The sequence below is a fragment of the Gouania willdenowi genome, chromosome 1 (genome assembly GCF_900634775.1).
Source record: "Gouania willdenowi chromosome 1, fGouWil2.1, whole genome shotgun sequence".
Taxonomy (NCBI): domain Eukaryota; kingdom Metazoa; phylum Chordata; class Actinopteri; order Blenniiformes; family Gobiesocidae; genus Gouania; species Gouania willdenowi.
The window spans coordinates 25,400,806-25,422,855 of NC_041044.1; the positions used below are offsets into that span (position 1 = coordinate 25,400,806).

A 22,050-nucleotide genomic window follows, 5' to 3' on the forward strand; every position below is an offset into this window, starting at 1 on the left:
ACACACTCAGATACCCTTAGTAGACAATACACTTATAATGACATTTTCTCATTATTGTATAATTTGACTCAGAGTATTCCACTTCTTGCGCAGTTTTATTCTGAAGGAACTAAAATGTTTTTTTAAAAAAAGACTTATTGGTGAACCACATCCCACTGTCCTATAGTTACAGCTTTAGAAACGACAGTGTTGTAACAACACCTCATCGACTGGGTAAAGCTAACCTGTTTTTCAGCAATCTAAAACCAGCTCACGTTCTCTGTTCATGGGTGGACAATTCTACTTCAACATTAGGTAGAGCCAACATCCAAAGATCAAAAATCGAGGTTGCTATAGGTACGATACATGTAAATCCCATCCATCCATCCATTTTCAGACCCACCTTGTCCCATTTCAGGGTCGCAGGGGTCTGCCGGTGCCTATCTCCGGCTCACACTAGGCAGGGGTACACCTTGGACAGGGTACCAGTCCATCCCAGAGCAACACAGACAGACAAACAACCACTCATACTCACATTCACTCCTACGAGTAATCTAGAGACTCCAGTCAACCTAACGGTCACGTTTTTTGGATGGTGGGAGGAAGTCGGAGTACCCGGAGGAAACCCACGCAGCACAGGGAGAACATGCAAACTCCACACAGAAAGGACCCAAGTGTCCACACCATGGCTTGAACCAGGACCTATATAAATCCCATTAAGTGAAATTTTATTTTGAAAAAGGAGTAAGTTTGTTATAAATCTCTGGACGGCAATGAAAGATTTTTATAGCTTGAAGATTGTGTGTTTGGACTCTTTGTACACATGTTCTAGCTCTTTGACCAATAAGGCTCTTCCTGTGGTTTGGGTCTAAACTTATTTACACTAACATTTCCAACAATTTCAACCAAAGTTCATGTCTCCATATTTTTTTCTCCAAATGGTGATAGATGAAATATATTTTTTCTCAATATGGTTTCATAAGAAAAACAATACTGAGTCAAAGTCAATGGAGAAAAATGCCACGAAGGCCAACATATTGAACCACTTTTAGCTCCTTCATTAGGGACGAAATGTGTGATTACATTTTCTAGGACATGTGAGAGTTTCTGAATGCAGTTTCTAGAGCACTGAGTCATCTAGTACATTTATTTATTTATTTGTATTTATGTATTTGATCGGGTCAACACACATTGTTGAACAATCATATACAAGTTGTGCACAAATAGTCGTAGGCCCCTTTAAGACAGTATCAGGAGGGAGTGTGAACAGAGTGCTGTGAGCCGCTGTGGTGCGGCTTCAAACACAGCGTTTTTATAGTGTTACAGAAGAGAAATAAGTACAGTGTTTCCTCTAACATCTCTGTGCTTCCAACACTCATAACCAAGGGAGTTAAATGAGGGACACATGGACATCTTCATTGTGCACTGAAATTTCACACTTAAAAAGGTTGTAAGACATTTCTATTCCCACTGATAACGATACAGTGGGTCCAAATGTGTGGGAACCCCAAATGTTGGAAATTTGCAATCCGGATCAGTCAGTTACTAATGGAGATATACAGTACATTTTAGAGATAGAGATTTGTCGAAATTTGAAGCTAATCCAGTGTATTCCGTATATTGATCTGGATCCAAGATTTAATGGAATCTTCCATGGCATAAGTTTTTTCTTTGGTTAAAATTTTGTCAAAATCTGTTATGTACTTATGACGTAATCCTGCTAACAGACAAACAAACAAATGCATAAATAAACACCGGTGACCATATATATCTCCTTGGCAGAGGTCAATAATATTCATAACCCAGTGGTTCCCAAACTTTTTCTGTCCCACTTTCCTTTGAAAAATAAAAAAAACAACATAAAAAGTCCAATCACATGTTTTAGAACAGCAATAACAAAGTTCTTTGAATGCAAATATGTTTTTCTTCTTCTATTTTTCTGCTCAATGTTCAGCAAGGCTGTTGATTTTTTTTTTTAGTTCCTTTGAAATGAAAATATTCATCCACCTCATTTGTCAGACTCGGTCTAATGTTTTTCCCATTTTTTCCTCCTCTCATCATTTAATTATCTAATCTTTGGGGATCTGGACTCAGTCACTTTGCCTCCAAATGACTAAAGTGCCATCACCTCCTCCTCATCATCTGGTTTTCCCACCTTCATCCTGATGTTTCTTCCTCTGTATCAGTGCTGGAGCCTGGTCTTCTCCTCTTTTATCACTGCGCATGTCTCTCCTCTTCTCAGCTTCCTCTTTCCTGTTTCTGTTTAGACCTCTCAGAGGCGCTCGTCAGAGGAATTGGGTGAAGTCGTCTGATCTGAATAAATGTTTGTGATTAGAATTAACACTGTATTTTGATTTGCAGTGCCTGTGTGGGACTTGGTGCTTAGTCATTCTGTTGCAGTGTTATTTGAATGAGCTTCCCTCCCTCGGCTGCCTGTCACTCGCTCTGTGAGATCTAATTTTAACGGCTTCTGAGATGTGCAGGAAGCCTCCGCCTCAATATCTGTCTAGACAAACTGAATAGTTAAAGAGAACGCTGCTGCTTCTTCTTCTTTTTTTTTCTATCAGAGACTTTTTCATAAGCTGTGTTGATGAAAAAAAGATTTGTCCAAAATATAGCTTGGCAATATACAATTATTTGAAAAATGAACACTCTAAATCTATTCATTTTTAACCAAGTAAAGCTAATAATGACCAAGTTGAACTCCAGTGTAAAATGCTTTGTTTTTATTCCATTCATTGGACTTTGTATTGTAAATAATAGTGACATAAACTGTTTCATGTCTTTTCATTAGCCAGAGTTGCTTTTTATAAGCGCTCATTTTCCTTCTTGCCGGTACCACCCAGACACCATTGTACCAGACTTTGATGTGGGTGGTAACCAGTTAGTGCAGATTAGATCCATGGATTTCCTTTCATTCCCTTTAGAATGCATTTAACAGCAAAACAGAAGTTATTTAGGCTCAAATCAATGCTACTGTACTGAAAACAAGGACTCAAAAAGGACTTCAAAAATAAAATTTCGACTTGGAAACTATAGAATTGAGCCATTAAGGCTATAAAAGAGAAGGAATTCCAAAGTCAAACATTGTTAATTTCTATTTACGTAGATTTAATTTGACACTTTTGTTTCCTAACAGAAGTATAAATGCTTAGTCTGATTAGTGATATGTACAGTAGCTCATCTAAACTTATACACACATGCACACTATTCACACATTAACGTCCATGAATAGAACTCATGAACTTTTGAAATCCGATGAATCCAAGAATCAATGGAAAATAATGTTGAAGTAGCAGGAAGTGTCAAAATGCTCTTTATGCCATATAAACATCAATTATCAATGAATTCATCCAAATCAGAAAGCAAAAGTAAAATAACAAATTATCACTTTAGAGACGTGAAATAACCTAATATTCATATCTTTGGAATGTGCCAGAAAACGAAACCTGCAAAGGAACATGCACTCGTAGTATTTCTGCACAGCAATACTGTGAAGCAAAAATACAGACCTACCTCTGAACAGCAGCCAATGAAAATGTAGTTTGGTAACGAAATCACAAAGTATATTTTTACACGAGTTAACTCAGTTTATGTAACATTTCAATACATTAGGATCCCATATCCTGACCAGCTCTGTGTGCACCGTGCGTGTATTTGTGTTTGTTTGGTTAGGACTGCTGTGTCTGACTGACAGGCACACAGAAAATAATACCAGCCTCTATTATTCTGTTTTTCCACCTCAGCACACTAGAAAACTTCTACCTGTCCAGATCTATAACATAAAAGTGAGATGGAGGGACATAAATGTTTTATTTCCAACTAAGCCCATTTTTAACTAAATTAAAAAAAAACAACCTTTTAATGCAATACCTAAACAGAGGTGTCTTCAGCAGGGTTGGGAACAATTACATTTTTCAGTTACAATTTCGTTTTCAATTACCCATGTTAATTTACAATTCAGTTACGATTACAGTGACCAGCATTTTTTCAAATTACAATTACATGACAATTATTTGTTTATCCCCAGTCATTTAAAATTACGTTCTCAATTACTAAATGTCAATTACAATTAATCACAATTACTAAGCCTGAAATAAATAACTTAATAAAAGTTAACTTTCCTCTTGTGTTAGCTTTCTGTTAGCGTCTCTTATGATAACAGGTCCCAAATCAGCTGTAAAATACACTAAAAATAAATATCTATCATCTAATTTTTTTTACTATCTATTGATTTCCTTGTTCGGCTTCCTAATCAATGAAAATATAACTTTTAATATTTTTGGTGAGCACATCTGAGCCTTTATTGTGTCACTATACCCCTCGATTTATATATTTTTTAAATGGTAAAATGTGGGAAAGCTTGATATGAAACATATTTTAATAATTGTTAACTACATATACGTAGAACTATACACAGAACTGTAACATGGTTCTCCAGCTTTTACAATTACAATTACAAAGTCATTTATCTAAATTCAATTACAATTTAATTGCGATTATGACGGCAACATATTTTTTAAATTACAATTATAATTACGGAATAATTGTAATGAATTATCAATTATGTGATTAAAATTATTATTGACCCCAACCTTGGTCTTTCGTCACTACTTTGTGAGGGAACGTAAATGTATTGGATGTCTCAGTCTCCTTTTTTTTTACAAATTCACCTTTTTTCTACCAACATTTGTGTCCATTGTGCTGCCATTTAAAGTTTGGCCCTGTGACTGGCTGCTCATTACAGCGCTAGTTAAGTCACAAAAGCAGTGTTTATGCCGCTCTGCAGATAGTCTATCAGATATGACAGATGAGCTACAAATACTGCACAGAAATGGGAAAAAATAACCATGAGTCAACAAAGGCGGTTCAGTGCATCAGAACGCAGCAAAGAGTTAGTTATACCCATTATATACTGACGTAGCACAGCCACAGCATGCAATCACTGTCACAGCTTCAGCCTCCGTGACTGTCACTAAGATAGCAGGAGGCGTTGCCAGGCCAAGTTATGAAACTGCAACGATAGCTGCAGTGTAATGATAGGAACTAGTACTCCATGACAGTGGCGGCTGGTGCATTTTTCTCCAGGGGGGGCTACAACTCCACCAAAAACAGGGTTTGTGTAGCTTTGAACTAATAAGTAACATTACAGTTACACAACTGTTTTCAAACTAACCACATTTATTTCCACAGAACCCATAAACAAGCAAGATGTAATACTGTATATATCAGTGGTTCTCACACTTTTTGGCTGAAACCCGCTTTCTCTCATTTCTGAATCCATGTACCCTCATATGTCCAACTACCACATTTTGCTCAGAATACTGTGAAAAAACAACTACAGATCATAATGATGGAATGAATGAGTGATGACACATTTTAAAGAATCTCATTTTGTAAATAAGTGGAAAGAAACAGTATTTAGTGACTCCTGGTCCTGGATAGATTTAGTTCTATAGTTTTTTTTATCATTTATGGTCATCTCCCTCCTGATGTGGGACCAAGAGAATGTTTTTTTCAGTTCATGTTCTAATCAAGATCATTTCTATCATGATCATTTTGTGTATTTTCTGTGTCAATATGTGTGTTTCTGGTGTAATTTTGTTTGTTTTGTTTTTGTGTGTGGTTGGTATTATTGAAATTATTCTCTCTGTGTGTTTTTGGCGTCGTTTGGTTGTTTCTCTGTTATGTTTGTGTAATTTTTAGCAATCTCGTGTGTTGCTGGTAATAGTAAGTGTTTTTCTCTCTTAGTGTGTGTTTTTGATGTCATGTTGCATATTTTGTTGTTGGTTGTCTGCTCTTTTTATTATTCAGTATATTTTTCTTATTTGGGGTTTTTGTAGTTTTTTTGTGAATTGCTGGTAATATGTATTATCATTTTGAACTAAAATAAACATTATAAAACCCCATATTTTTAATACTTTCATTTAATTTTCCTTCTCTCTCTCTCTCTCTCTCTCTCTCTCTCTCAAGCACCCCCTGTAGTGCCATTGCATACCCTTAGGGGTAGAAGTACCCCAATTTGAGAAACTCTTTCTCCATGCTGGGTCAGCAGGTAGGCAGGGAAAGCAGAATTATTTAATTTATCTGTCTCCATTTTGATTCTCCTTCTAACGTCCCACAGCTTCACGTGAGGTGGTGTTGTGTAAATGAACCGGCTCCATTCAAATTTACACAGTCGCAGAGTGACTCTGGGCGCCAGTAAGCTGCGCCCAGAGTCACTCCATTGACTCTTATTGAAGAGGAGTTTAATGCACATGCTAAATATTTAACAAGAGTGGACGGTAAAGATTTCTGCGCCCCAAGGAGGAGATACGTCACCAATCAGACACAGATGAACGAAACAACTTTACACATAATCGTTATCTATATAATATTTATTCTGATTATCTAAATATACATTTGTTTTGTAGTATTTTTAATTAATTATTAATTTTTAGCATTTTTTCATGTCTTACTCAAATGAACGTGGTGAGTGGTGGGGCGGCGCCCTAGCGCCCCCTCAATTGGCCAGCCGCCACTGCTCCATGATGGTCCCCAAACATATGTGGGTCTGTTTAATATATAGTATGCACCCAAGAATTATCCTCAGGGGATGGATGGATGGATTGAATTTATTGGAACAATGTATGTACATTTCAATTTGTGACACTCCTAACTTCTCTTTGTTTAACTGTAATGTGTGTTTAATTAAATAATAACATTTTCACATCTGTATCTGTTTTTACTCACCCATTAAACCTTTATTGTTTTGTTAACAGAAACCTTGACTATCAGTCACATCCCCAGACAAAATCCGTGCGTGTTGTATTTGTTTTATATTTGACTTTGAAAATGTTTTAATATATCTGCTCATAGTCAAAATGTAATGCCACCCCATGCAGAAAGGGGTGGAAAAATGAAGGCTTTTCAAGGATGCTATGCCAACTTATTCATTTAGCCATGAGTGAGACAGAAGAACAGTTTGAGCTTTTTTGTAAGTATGTTTGTGGCTCTTTGTGGTTCAGGTTCAGATGCATGTTTTGAAACATACATGAAACGAGTCACATGACTTTAGCATTTAAACAGACAAAAGGAGGACAGATCATAGGGTAAAAGATTGTAAGCCAGCAATAACCGATGCCTTTGTTTCTGTCCTCACAGGTCTTCCCTCACGTGCCCTCATTGCCTTAAGCAGAGCAACACCTTTGATCCTTTTTCGTGCATCTCTCTGCCCATTCCTCTACGACAAACCAGGTGACAACATGACACAAACTTTATGTTATTAACAACATGACTTTTTTACAAATCTTTAATGTACTCTTTAATGCAAGTTTACAAGGTGCGGGTTTTCCCTCTATCTTTCAGCTCCATATTAAGATTAAATCTGTAGCTCAAATGAAAATGTAGTTTAAGCACATAGCTGATGTTTGATTTAAAGGTCCAGTATTATACTATTTTTCACCCATCTCCAATTGTTCTAAGAACCTTAACAACATAATGTTTCAGGTTTATTTTGCCCAACTCGCCTGATTTCTGAAAAGTCTCTTTCACGGCCGACCCTAAAAACAGGCTGTTTTTTGGGCCTTCATGCATATGCATGACTTTATCACTGCAGCAGGAGAGTAAACAGTCACTTCCTTCTCCTCCTCACTTCTTACCACAGAAATAGTTCATTTAAAGTCCGTGTAAAGCAAATTCAGCCATTTTCTTCTAAACACATTAAATAGTTCTTAAATGTATTCCTTAAAACATGTAAAAAGCCATTCAACCATTTATAATTTAATTTTGGAGCTAGGCTTCACAAACTGTGATTCAAGTTTTTGTGTTCAGGATTTAATGGGCGGGTCAGAGATCATAGCCACTTTATGTAACAGAGCCATCGTTAGCATAAACCCGACCCTGCTGCTGAAGCACACCAAACTTCCACGGCCTCAAGCGGGCGCAATTCGGCCCGTAACCAAAACAAAGCACATATTTGGACTCGAGAGAATGAAACGCATCCTCTGGTGCCACATTTTCCATGAAATGAGCACTTTTTATGCGCCGTGATTTTGTGTTCTGAGAGATGCCCATGTTTGGACTCGGGCGGAGCAGACCTTTCCACTGACACCTCATTTGCCCCGATCCGATCACTTTTGGAAAACCAATTGGAGAAGCACTATAGTTGCTGGAGCCGCATTCACACTGCTCTCTCCCATAGACACAGTACATGGAGGCCGCGCCCTTCCCGCGCATGGGCCTGGTTCCAGCGCCTCTAACTGACACGCCCCCAGTGTTTCAGAGCAGAGAGAAGTGCATGTTTTTCCATGATTTTGAAACCTAATATTATATACTTAGCAATGTTTTTCATTTTTCAAATTTGGCTCAGTGGTCAATGACACATGTTTCTGTGGTGTAACAAACTCATAACACAAATGTATTTCTGCTTTAGTCCATTATTTTGTTCTACTGCTGTGTCGCAATGAGTCACAAACACGTCAAATCATCCCATAAAGTCGATACGAGGCGGTGTAAAGGCTGCTAAAAGTGAAACTGATTGTGAGTGCTCGTGCTGCGCCGCAGGTAAGTAAACTCTCAACTATCAGCTGAGTTTCAAACACTCACCGGAGCTGCTACATTGCTTTCTTGTCCTCTTCACCTCGTCTGATCATAGGAATAGTTCATTTAAGACGATAGCCCATTGTTTTGTCCTAGCGCTGCATCACATTGGGTCACAAACATGTCAAAGGCGATACGAGTATTGTAGCCCTGCCATATGATGAACATGGTTTTAAAACCAGTTCATCATAACATACCATGTGTACCTAGGCATGTTGGTGCTAAAACATATAGTAGATGCCGTCCTTGTTTCGGTACTCTTCGCTAGGTTAACTCACCAGCTTATAGTCACCAGCAGAAACCCCTAAAAAGAAACAAAACTGTGTTTTCAATCAAAATTTCTCATTTGGTTCCTTACTTTGCTCATATTCAGTGTTGAATGATTCTTCTTATCTTGAAACATGCAGACTCCACTGCTCAGCATCGTCTTTGCAGGGTTTCCACCACACTCATTCCAGCTGGTATTCAGTATCCATGTGAGGTCTGTTTCTGCGGCAACAGGCAGGGAACATCATTCTGCTTCACAGTGGACTCACTGCTGGCCCCAGACTAACCTCACCAATACTTTGCTGCAGCAGGAGCCAGGCTGAATGCCTGATAACTGTAAGACTCCCTCCGGATTACAGCAGGCCCTCCTGCCAAAATGGCATCTAGCCCTGAATGCTTCTAAACGTGCCGTTATGGCGGATAGGTAGAAAAGCAAGTGTAATATTAAGCTTTTTCTACCAGGAATCTAACCTTACACAGTAGCAATGTTTTAACTAAAGCAGTTATTTGATTCAAATTGTGACAAAAGCATTTAAGGACAAGTTCATGAGCATAAACTTAAATTAGTAAATGCAAGCCTTTGTATAATGGTTAACTTTGTTGGACTAAATGGAAAAGTATTGCAATGATTTGAGTCCTACTTGCAGAAGTGAAGTTATTTTGTTTTGGATACTTTGAATCCTACAGATTACCAATGTCCTGTGAGGTTCCTCAGGGCTCTGTTCTTGGACCCCTTCTGTTCAGCCTCTATATGCTTCCTTTAGGACGAATTCTACAGGACTGTAAGGTTGATTATCAAAGCTATGCAGATGACACACAACTATATCTATCAGTGAACCCAGATGACTTTGGTCCCATAGAGGTGTTGTGTGACTGCTTAGAAAAGCCAAACTGCTGGATGAGTAGAAACTTCTTTCAACTAAATCATGACAAGATGGAGGTGATTGTCTTTGTTTACTGGAAAAAGAGGACTGCTGTACCTTGATTCTCCATCTTTAAAAGCTAAAGACCAAGTCAAAAACCTTGGTTCTGATTGACTCAGATCTTACATTCAGCAGTCAGATCAAATCAATTACAAAAACAGCTTCTACCACCTAAAAAACATTTCCAGAGTGAAAGGTTTAATGACTCAGAAAGATCAGGAGAAACTGGTCCATGCTTTTATCTCCAGCAGACTGGACTATTGTAATGGTCTTCTGACAAGAATCCCCCAAAAGAGCATCAAACAGCTACAGCTGGTTCAGAACGCTGCAGCTCGGGTCTTAACCAGAACAAAGAGGTCAGAACACATTACTCCAGTTTTAAAGTCTTTACACTGGCTCCCAGTCAGCCTCAGAATAGACTTCAAAGTTCTGCTGCTGGTGTATAAATCTGTGAATGGGTTTGGTCCAGAATACATCAGTTAGATATTAGTCAGATATGAACCCAGCAGGTCTCTCAGATCTATGGACACAGGTCAGATAGTGGAGCCCAGAGCTCACAGATCTATGGACACAGGTCAGATAGTGGAGCCCAGAGGTCACAGATCTATGGACACAGGTCAGATAGTGGAGCCCAGAGTTCACAGTAAACATGGTGATGCTGCATTTAGTTGTTATGCTGCAAAGAAGTGGAACAAACTGCCAGCAGAGCTGAAGTCAGCATCCAATGTGAACATTGTTATATCCAAGTTAAAGGCACCTTTTTCTCTATAGCAGTGGTGCCAAACTCATTTTGGTTCAGGAGCCAAATACGGACCAGTTTGATCACAAGTGGGCCATAGTTTTTAGGTGAAAAAAACAAACAATTTCAACATTAATGTGGCCAAGTTTGCACTTTCAGTTATAAATTAGACAAAGTATGAAAGACATCAACAATATCTCAGCAATAAGTGACAGATACTTAAATGTCCTTTGAATTATTATTTATTTGACCAATTTTTATTTAATTTGCAGAGATTTTGTGGAATAACTTGAGAAATTTGCAGGATTTTTAAAATCTTTCAACAGCAATTTACAACTGACTTATTTCATAATTTACACAATGATTCATGTTTTCTCGGTCATTTTCACTTTCTCCTGAGTGCCGAATTAGATGCTCTTAAGGGCTGGATTTGGCCCCCGGGCCTTGAGTTTGACACCTGTGCTCTACAGCCTATGACTGAAAAGGAGGTTTTTCATTATTTTATTGTGGATTAAATGTTTTTATTGTTTATTTTAAACTGTTAAATGTATTATTGTCCTTTTAAACTCTGTTTAATGTTTTCTGTTAATGACATTTGTTTATTTATTTTTTTATTGGTTTATTTAACAGGAAATGTACATTAATATCCAGATCGAAAATGTGCCAGATTTAGCCAGAAGGCTCTTCCTCATCTGTAGTCCCTGGACAGAATATTTAAATGTCACCATACAAATTGGAATTGCCTTGTGTATGAAATGCACTATACAAATAAATCTGCCTTGCCTTAAACATTTAAGAATCTCCAGTACTTGTTTTTCTGGATATTATGAAATAAATATTTTAGGAAATTAATATGCCACTTTCATATACCTACCAGAGTTGGTAACAGGTCTGACCTGCTACCATTTTAATGTGAAAGTAATCCCTCCACCACTGTGGTGATGTTATATCAAGATTATTAGAGAATAGTGCTCATTCTATATAAAGTAACACAACAGATTATCTGATGATTCATTCAGAAACCTAAAACCATCATCTATGATATACCATAGAACATTTTTTGCCAGAAATATTCAATTCCAAATCATACTGAACAAAAAGGAAAGATCAATGCACAATTGAGATACTTATAAACTATGCCTTAATGTGTTTGCTCTCTCAGGCCACTTTGTGTGACACTGGTGTTCAGCTCGAAGGGTCAGCGGTATCTGCGAGTTGGTCTTGCTGTGCCACTGTTTGGCTCGCTCTCTTGTCTAAGAGCAATGGTTGCAGCAGAAGGAAACATCTCTCCATGCCAGGTATACATGAATGCACTTTTTAGGGGGAATGCATATATATATATATATATAAACATTATAGATCAGTTTAGAATATAAATGTTAGGGTCTATCCCAGCCATGAGATCTGTGGTAGGCAATTCTTTCTCATTACTATCCTTAGAAAGAGTATGATGTCAAAAACTAGCTCTCAAATAAATGGATGTCAAATACTCAGCTAAATTTTATTCTTTTCAAGCCAAATCTCAAATGTTAATTCAGACTAAATAACACATTTTAAAACCAAATTACAATGTACTCAGTTCCCAGGTACATATTTTACGTACAATAATATCATATATGCAAGATATGAGGTAGGAGACAAAAACATTATGAATAATATTAACAGTGAAATGTAACATTGTGATTAATGTATATTAATTTAAACTTATTTTTTAATAATAACAAGCCAACACCCATGAAGAAATGATTAAAGACACACACATTTGCTCCACTTGTCAATTGAGGGACTGCATTCAATCAAGCAGGTTTTAAACCAGTGGAAGAAAAACACAAATGTTTAATTTCCCCTTTTCTTTGTTCCTTTTAGTGTTTATACATCTTATTATTTGATTATTATTTATTAATGCCTAATTGTTTCTCGTCTTCTCCCTTTCTTTCCTAAGGTCATCCTATCAGAGCTCTACTCCACAGGTTTTCAGCGTTCATTCTCAGATGATGACGACCTGACTGCAATAGCTGACAGTGACGTCATCTACGCCTTTCAGGCTCCTCCCCTTTCTAGTCGGGGGGCCTCTGCGTCACGCTCAGGTAACCATAGCAACGCAATGTCCATCCAAAACACTGCAGACACAGATCCCCTGCACTGGTCCACAATCTTTACAAAAGCTACCAACACACCCATGAACACACACACCATCAGTACCAATCAGCCATATTCACAACGAACCCCAATGCACTGTGCATTAGAGTAACCTAGTAACAGGGGTCTGCACCCTGCAGCTCCCCTAAAGCAGTGTTTACTATCTTTTTCTGTCATGTGCATTCCCGAGTCTTTCTTTAAAGGGGACATATCATGGTTTTAAATCCTTCCTTTTTATATATAAATCATACAGTTATGGTCTATATAAAGCGGAACTGCAATGCTTGGATCTGAATTCCTCATTATTATAGCTCCACAGGCCCCTTTTCTACCCCTTTTCTGATGTGCTTCTGAGAGCAACTCGTTTTGGTGCGGTCTCTTTAAATGAAAATGAGACACTCCAAACCCCGCCCCCTCTTCAGGTGACACTCGGTTCAACTCCACCCTGCTCGGCCATTTTTGTAGTTTGATAGAAGAGATACGGCTATGTAGCGACGCATAAACTTTTTATTCAGAGGTTATTAACAAAATGTCAACAACAGAAGACTTGTCCATCCAGCCTTACATGTTCGAGTCAGTGTCTGACCCAGCGAGCGAGATGAAAATGAAGGTGATGAACCTGCAGAACCCTATCAAGTGAGCTAACACAAGCACCGAGCTAACGCTAGCGCCAAGCTAACATCACGAAATGCATTTTAACACAGTCTTTTCAGAGACAAAAACGGCAAAATGAAATGACTAATGAAAACTTTAGACTTAAATTAAATCACGTAGGCCATATCATCAAGGATCTAAAACAAGCACACAGCGCTAACATATGAAGACGATGCAACTGCTAATGCTAACAAAACAATGACAGGGACGTCTTATCATCACACTTTTTAGCGTTATTTACAGCTTACCAAAGTGCTCTGTTTGTCGTCTCCAAAGATAGAAGGAATTGACCCCTCAATCAGACAAAGTCTTTCAGCAAATCCTTCTTTATACTGGTGGAGGTTGCTGAAGCAGTCATCCTTGAAGTGCTTCACACACACAAAAATGACCTTACCCACAAATGTGGGTATATTTCCGTGAAAAATAAAACTCAACCAGGCACTTTGAAAAGGTTCTGATGCTGGGAGACGGTGTAATGAAGCGTGTGAGTTACTACATCCAACAACCGAACATTTTGACTTATCCTCTCGTAACTTCTGCATCCTGGAGCTTGGACTACAAAATAAAAGCGAGAAATAAAAATGACGGATTGCTCGAAGTGTTGGACCTGGAGTTGATGTACTAATTTGGCAGTTCCGCTGCAAATACTGTGATGTAATAGTTCAAAAAACATAATAGAGAATAGAAAAATCGAAACAGATTGAAAAATATGAGCAAAACAGAATATAAAGATATCTACGGAGCACCTGAAGAGACTAATTAGATTTTTTCTGTTCTTCTAAGCACTCTAAATATACAACAAAATGCATTTAAGGGCTAAAAAAGTGGATTTAGCATGATATGTCCCCTTTAAATGAAAAGTAGAGCTGGGCAATATATCGTGATTCAAGATATATTGAGTTTTCTATTTTGTCGATATAGAAAATGCCATGTGAGTAGACAAATTAATTTAACTGCCAATGTGCCGGCTAAATATGCATGATTGATATGTGGCAAGAAATGAGCAATTAGCATGTGTTGACCGACATTATCATGTGTTATCAAATTCAAGGTTTTTTTTTGTAGCTCTTCAAATACATTAACTAAAATAATCATCTTCATAAAACATTATTCAACTGTAACATTAGAAACATTATTTAACTGTATAAAATGTTGTGTATTACATTTTTTCAGCTCTGGAAAAACTTTAAAATTAGATTAAATTAAACTGGGCTTTAAGCCTTTATTTGTCATATACTGTATATATGTTGTTACACATATATTTTGAAATTTGTTCTCTGCAATTTAACCCATCCCTGGGGAGCAGTCGGCAGCCATTTTGCGGTGCTTGGGGAGCTGTTCGGGGTTAAGGGACTTGCTCAACATTCCACAGTGATGGCCCAGGAGGGGCTTGAACTGGGAACCCTCTGATTACAAGGCCAGCATCCTTAACCACTAGGCCACCACTAATCCCTTAAGTCTTCTGTTTATTTTGCTGCCCCCTGTCCTTTAACACCCAGCACAGACTGGCATATAACCAGTTCTTGCTCACCACATTTCTTTCCTTGTCACACTCATGACCACAGTAAACCAGAAGAATTCCACAAGGGTTTCCAATATTATTATTTTTGCCCTTGTCTGACACTTGCCCTCGGGGTGTGAAAAAAAATCGATTTCACGATAAATTGCGATTTTTTTGGGTGCCGATTTTAAATCGATTTTTTAAATTTAAATATATATATTCTTTTTTTAGTGAAAATGTGCAAAAACACTAATAATAAATAATAAATAGGATGTTTTGAAGCAAATAGTTTTGACTCAATTTGTCCTCTGAATGATCAATATCTTCTGATGAACATATACAGCAACTTGATTTTTCATTGCAGTGTTTAATTTTGATATTAACTTGGTAGAATATCGCGATATATCACAAAAATATCGTATTGCGACCCAAGTATTGTGATACATATCGTATTGCAACATCCTTGCCAATACTCACCCCTAACTTGCCCGTTTTCTTTCAGCTATGAATCAAAACAAACGTCACATTGGAGGACAAAATGATAACATTTCGAAATACCTTTGAAAAAAATGTGATGTAGATTTCATGCTCATTTTTGTTTGGACTAACCTCTATAAACCTTTATCTCTATGGTAACCATTACTTCTTATTTGGTTTTGTTCACAGCTTCGAAAGGATGATTTTATCTGTTACTGTGCAGGATTAGTTTCAAATGACCCTTATACACTTTCAATGTTGAGACCTATAATTGAAATTCAGACAGCCGTCACTTTACCAGATCACTGCTGGTGTGTGCTTAACTGAGTCCTATTAACACCGTGGGTGAGGGGATAATAATAGCCACCCTCATGGGTCGCCTGTTGCATTCAGCTACTGTCCACCAATCTCCTGCTCGTCACGCTTTTATGGGGGATTTGGTTTCCCTTAAAGGAGAATGAAATGAATAATTCACTTTAATGCTTAAAGTGCTCATGAAAAATGAATGCACGTTACTTTCAGGACAGCAGGGGGTTTCTATTGTCATTTCACACAGTGAAAGCCTACAGCTGTGGGAGCAGGAGCTAGCATACTGATACACGCACACACACACACACACACACACGCTCACTCTTACGCACCGGTAGGATAATTGGCTTGGATTAGATTTACATATTACACCTAATTCTAACCTTCAATCAATTAGTATGATTCACACTCTCATTACCAGATGAACAACATTCAATTTGTTTATTCGTCCATCAATACAAATAGAGAGATGCTCAGTGTGTGTACACGTGAGTTTTCATGTGCGATCAAAGGGGAAAACATCTGTTTTAGCCTAATGTGGTCAAAATTAATTAATGGTTTTACAGTAAATGTTTGTTTAGAATTAGAGCAGTGGTCTGCAACCTTTACTGTCAAAGGAGCCATTTTGCCTCATCTCACCTGGATTATAGTCCTTCCAGAGCCAGAAAAAGTTATAAAGGGTTAATATATTTGAAGGGCCACATAATCATGTAGAGGGCGCCCGGTGGCTTAGTGGTTAGCACGTCCAGCTCACAGCAAGAAGGTCCTGGACGGAAAGAACCCAGAAAGGACTTGGGTCCAGTTTGCATGTTCTCCCCGTGCTGCGTGGGTTTCCTCCGGGTACTCCTGCTTCCTCCCACAATCCACAAACATGACTCATAGGTTGATTGAAGTCTCTAAATTGTCCGTAGGAGTGAATGTGAGTGTGAATGTCTGTCTGTGTCTATGTTTCCCTGAGATGGACTGGCGTCCTGTCCAGGGTGTACCCCCACCTTACGCCCAGTGTGAGCCAGAGATAGGCACCAGCAGACAACCGCAACCCTGAAAAAACAGGATCAAGCGGGTCTGAAAATGGATGTTTGGATGATCATGTAGGCCAACACATGCTAATTGCTAAGTTCTTGCCACATATCAAACAGGCATATTTAAACGGCACGTTGGCAGTTAAGTTAATCTGTCCTCCACACAATTAAAATCAGAATTTTCTTCCAGAATAGTCTTTTAGTTGATATAGCTATCTTACCAGGGATTTAACCATAGGTTAACCTAAGGTGCAAGGAAAGTTGATGGTCTGTTGATGTTACAGGAGGTGAAGTAAGAAGATGGCACAATGTGATTTATTTTACGTGGACAAATTGTTATATCATGATTTTATCTGGTGTCATTGTCATTAATCATTAATACTTTTTGTAAGAAAATCACAATTCTTTATCTCAATATGTTTTTAAAGCTATAGGGAGCCAAAGTCAAGAGTCAAAGAGCTACATGAGGCTCCAGAGCCGCAGGTTGCAGACCCCTGGATTAGAGTTAGGTGTAGTTTATGTACAGTAGCTATGGTAATAATAACTCAGTAATCATCTTAATCAATGAAAGATGTCAATGAAAGTCCTGTGTGTGTGCGCGTGCGTGTGCAGTCAGTCTTCACTCCTTGTAACAAACAACATATCCTACACACCCACCCTTGCGTTATCTAACAGCTTTATTTCTGTTTTAACAAAGGTTAGACGATGACAACAATCCCCAGCCATGCTAACAGGTCTGTGAGAATGTCTGCACAACATCGTAGGATAAACACGTTGTACGTGTAGATCTGTTTTAGTTGGAGCCAATTTTCAGAACAGCTTAACCAATGTGTTGCTAATTTATTTGTGTTTGGATTTAACCTCCAGACATTGTTTTGCTTTTCTTTTTCAATTAGTTTTTATCCCTCCTCTCAGTAGGAAAAAAAGAAGTATTTTGTAAAATATTTTGTTACAAACCTTCTGCAGAGTTTCAGTGCTCAGATTTATGTACGTATAGTCTTCAGAAAGATTGATATTTAAAAATAGGGTTTTTTTTAAAAAAAAAAAAGCAAAGTGAACTTAGCTAGGAAATGAGCAGCAACAATCTTGTACATGTACTGTACATGTCATCTCAGGCACCCCTTTACTCCCAAGCACATTCACTTACTTTATAATGTATCACTAAACCTTTTCATCAGCTTTAATGGATACGTTGATATTAATATAATATAACAGCGCTGTGCCCTCGACCTCTGATTCAATGATGGAAGCTAAAATCACATTAAGTATTGAGTTTTTTCACTTTTTTATAAGTTAAATATGTTATTTCACTGTTATTATTATGAAGCCTGATACATACTTATATTTTACACACTCTACTACAAAACTAAAACTACGACAGATACTGTAAATTCCTCACTGCTCAAAAGGGGAAAAACCTGAGGTCATCAGGTGTACACAGGGCCTGCTGTGTCACCTTCCTAATTTGTCTTTTTGTCTTTTTCTGTTGGCAAGAGGCCCAGGTGGCTGTGTGTTGTAAAGGCTATTATGTGGTCAGACGGTTGATTGCTGCCAGGTTCTGTCATTTGTCTGTCTGGAATAAAACCCAAGTGTCCTTGGATGATTTTGGTCAGTTGTTATGTTGTTTTCTTTGTCCAGGGTCAGTCGTCTGTTAGGTTGTAATGTGAGCTTGGTTTTTGGTTTATTTATCAGCTTTTATGAACTTACTAAACCAACAATTGTGGTTTGAAAATATGATATTACTGGGTGCTGTTTTGAATATCTGGATAGAAAAGGTCTCTATTTTTATCTCTCTCTTTTCTCTGCATGGAGAGTTTTGGGTCTCGTCCCGTCTGGCCAAGCATGGTTATCAGTTTGTGTGTGGAGGAGGTCAATGAATAACATCCTAATGTAGGAAATGGCTGTGTGCACTGCCATTGAGATGGATCTTCCATCAAACAGTTTGTTCTGAAGTCATTTTGGTGGCTGTCCAGACTGGTGGGGATGGTGACCTTGATGAATGCAGGACAAGCCTCTCAAAGCACTTCATTGCTGTTGGTGTCAGGTAGTCATTCAGGTCCCCCGCTGCCTGTCTAATGGCCACTGGCATTATCGTGGTGGACTACAGCGTGGTGTAAGGACAGGTTGAAGATCTGCTCATGACTTTAGGATCCAGTCTGGCACTCAGCCTGATCTTTGATCTTCTTAAAGTCAAACAAAACCTTCCTGACATCTTCTTGTCAATCTTGCCATTTAAGCACTATCACACGAGAGTTCGGCTCGTGCCGTAGACAATCACACCAGTGCTGATATTTCACACGACAGCACAACCTCGAGTGTTCTTCTATGCAACAGTTCTACAAGCGCATTTTATCAGTTAACAGTAATAAGTGACAAGAGATTATGATTCGTTTGTTAATTTAATAATTTGGCTCCGCCAACAAAAAGAGCTCCACAAGTGAAGAGCACACATGCACATAAATGCGATCTTTTTGCCCATATGCGACCTGTACCCAATTTTAATGACATATCCCACCACTGTTGACTCCAGCTCCGCATCCAAATATATCCGCTGTAAAGGTGTAGCAACCATCACAGCAAATGGCTAGAGTGATAAACCTGGCTCTCTTCTTTTTCACTCTTCTTAAAGTTATTAAGTGCTGACTTCTGTTGGAAAGAAAATTTCTCAGCGTGAAGCACAGTCCTACACTGGACGCCTCCATATTTACTACCGTAAACACTGTGGTTTAGTTAGGACCTCTTCTGTGCATGTGCGTCACTTCAGGGTCGCATTATGTTCATACTCCAAACAGATTGAAGACCTATTTAATATGTAATATGAATGACCACTTACAAAAAATTAGTTTTTGAACAAAATCTGAATTATGCATTAAAGGTAGGGTTGTCTTTATGTCCTGACAGAAATTAAGATCTTATGTGCCAAGAAAATCCATCATTTGTAGCAACTGTAAACCTGTAAAAACTACGACCAATGAAAAAAGACGGTTCGTTTCTTTAACCAATCACGTCTACCTGTATCACTGTAAAGGCGGAGCCGTCAGTGAAGCCGCCGGTGAAGCTACATTCAAAATCATGCGATGTGATATGATCAGTAAGAAGTCCCAGTGCGTTGTTGCTGTATGTCCGCACTCTGTCTGTCGTCCAATCAAATCACTTGGTCGGAACTAACTGTTGTAAATTAGACAAGCTTTGATGTAAATTTTCTGTGTTCAAAACAGGGGGCGGGACTTAGATAAGCAAACTGCTTCTCTCGTCTCCTTTTTCGGCATGTACAAAAAGAAAAAAAAAAAAAGTGAATGTAACCATGTCGGAAATAAATAAAAAATAAATAAATGCTTATAAACATTAACACATTGCTGCCATAAAAATTTACCTACGCATCTAGAAATGCATTTATTACCTTTATTATCACCAATTTTCATGTATTTGAAAGTGTTTTTTTTTTTTGTTGTTGTTGTTGGGCAGAACAGAAAAGTTTGATAACCCCTGGGTTAGTGAATGCTATAGCTAGTCATGTCTTCCTGTTAGCTACACCTCATGCTTTAGTTTAGATACATACTGGAGCTGCTCTGTTGAGTTTCAGTTTTTGGGGGATGGTTTTGGCAGCTGTTCTTTATTGTGGCTGTCGCAGTGAAGTGAGTTTCTTTTCTTTGTGATGTCGGTAATTTGAGTTGTAAAATTCCCTGTTTTTGATTTGACTGTTGCACTACTGAACCCGGGTGGTTAAATAATGATTAGCATACACAGGTGTGTTGATTGGGAGAAGGGCTCAGAAGAGTTTGCTGAACCATGGTCATATACTGCTGTCTCATGTAAAGAGACAGCAGTACAAGAAAAAGTAATGGACTAATATTTGCACGTCTTCGCCCGTCCCTTTCCTTTTCTGCCGCCGAAACCCTCATTCATGCTTTCATTACCTCCAGACTCGATTACTGCAACAGCATCCTCTATGGCCTACCATCCAAAACCCTCAATAAACTTCAATACATCCAGAACTCCGCTGCTCGCCTCCTCATACACACTCGTCCCCGTGAACACATCACCCCTTTCTTCAAAATCTACACTGGCTTCCTATCCCTCAGCGCATACAATTCAAGGTCCTACTCATTACTTTCAAAGCCCTCCATAACCTGGGCCCCTCCTACCTCACTGACCTGCTTCATCGCCATACCTCATCTCGATCCCTCCGCTCCTCCGTCGCCAACCTCCTGTCCCCTCCCTCCAGGACCACGCGCCGAACCTGGGGAGACAGAGCTTTTTCTATTGCCGCCCCCACCCTCTGGAACTCACTCCCTCAAAATCTCAGAGACTGCACGGACCTTCTCACCTTCAAAAAACACCTCAAAACCCACTTATTTCGGAATGCTTTTAATGTATAATCATTTTAATGTAAAGCCATTTTAATGTAAAGCCATTTTAATGTAAAGCCATTTTAATGTATAGCCATTTTTAATGTATAGCCATTTTATCTTATAGTCTACCTATTATTTATTACATTGTGTTTTTTACTTTAGTCTATGCCTTTGTATTTTTACTTACTGTTTATCTCTGTAAAGAGTTTTTGAGCACTGTAAAAGCGCTATACAAATAAAATGTATTATTATTATTATTATTATTATTATTATTATTATTATTATTATTAATAGACATCTAACCACTCCCAAATGTTTGCATAGAAGGAGCACATGGTATGTGGATGTATTTTGTTGTATGTGGATGTTTTATGTTGATTTGTGTTTCTTATGATATATTGTATCGTTTTCTGCTTTAGTTTTTCATCGTGTGAAACCAAAATTGTCTGAAGAAACAGGAAAATAAAATGCTGGCAACCATCAGTTGGAGCGTGGCTTTATCTGTCAAATGAGAAAACTTTGGGAGCAGTTACATTTATCTTTTTACTTTTCACCTTTGTTTGTTTCATTTCATTACTTAATTCAGCTCCTAAGATGGAGTTGATTAGACTAACTTGTATATAGTGAGTTTGGTTGTTTAGCCAATGCAGAATAACGAAACCATGTTTTTCCTTAAATCAGCTAAATAATTCAAAATAATCACTTTTGTATGCATCACTTTTGGTACCAAAACATACAAGAATTTCCCTTTTGCAATCTGAATTTTAATTTCGAGCCTTTTTGTAGGATACTGTGGTTTAAACTTGGCATGTGTAAGAAAAAGATGTAAGAAAACTGGAGGCTTTTTTCTTTGTTTTTATACATTCAGTCACTTTGTTATTCTCAGTAACTGTTGTGCCATTTAATATTCTGGGCTTGTTCACAATGCCCTTACCTCAACTTATTTTTAGAGCTGCTTCAGATGATGTGATGTGGTAAACTACCAGTAAAGCAATAGTTTGGGACAAAAGGTTTCTCTGCCTTGTTACCTGTGTGTGTGTGTGTGTGTGTGTGTGTGTGTGTGTGTGTGTGTGTGTGTGTGTGTGTGTGTGTGTGTGTGTGTGTGTGT

The 22,050-nt window shown here is 38.2% G+C and overlaps 1 protein-coding gene across 1 annotated transcript in view; it reads left to right on the forward strand.

Annotated features, from left to right (window-relative positions):
• The window catches only part of usp43a (ubiquitin specific peptidase 43a), an 87,365-nt gene that overhangs the window by 40,735 nt on the left and 24,580 nt on the right, over positions 1–22,050 (forward strand). Inside the window, exons 5-7 of the mRNA XM_028452057.1 lie at positions 7,123–7,215; positions 11,651–11,786; positions 12,431–12,575. Of these exons, the coding sequence (XP_028307858.1) occupies positions 7,123–7,215; positions 11,651–11,786; positions 12,431–12,575 (374 nt within the window). The remainder of the gene's footprint in view (positions 1–7,122; positions 7,216–11,650; positions 11,787–12,430; positions 12,576–22,050) is intronic.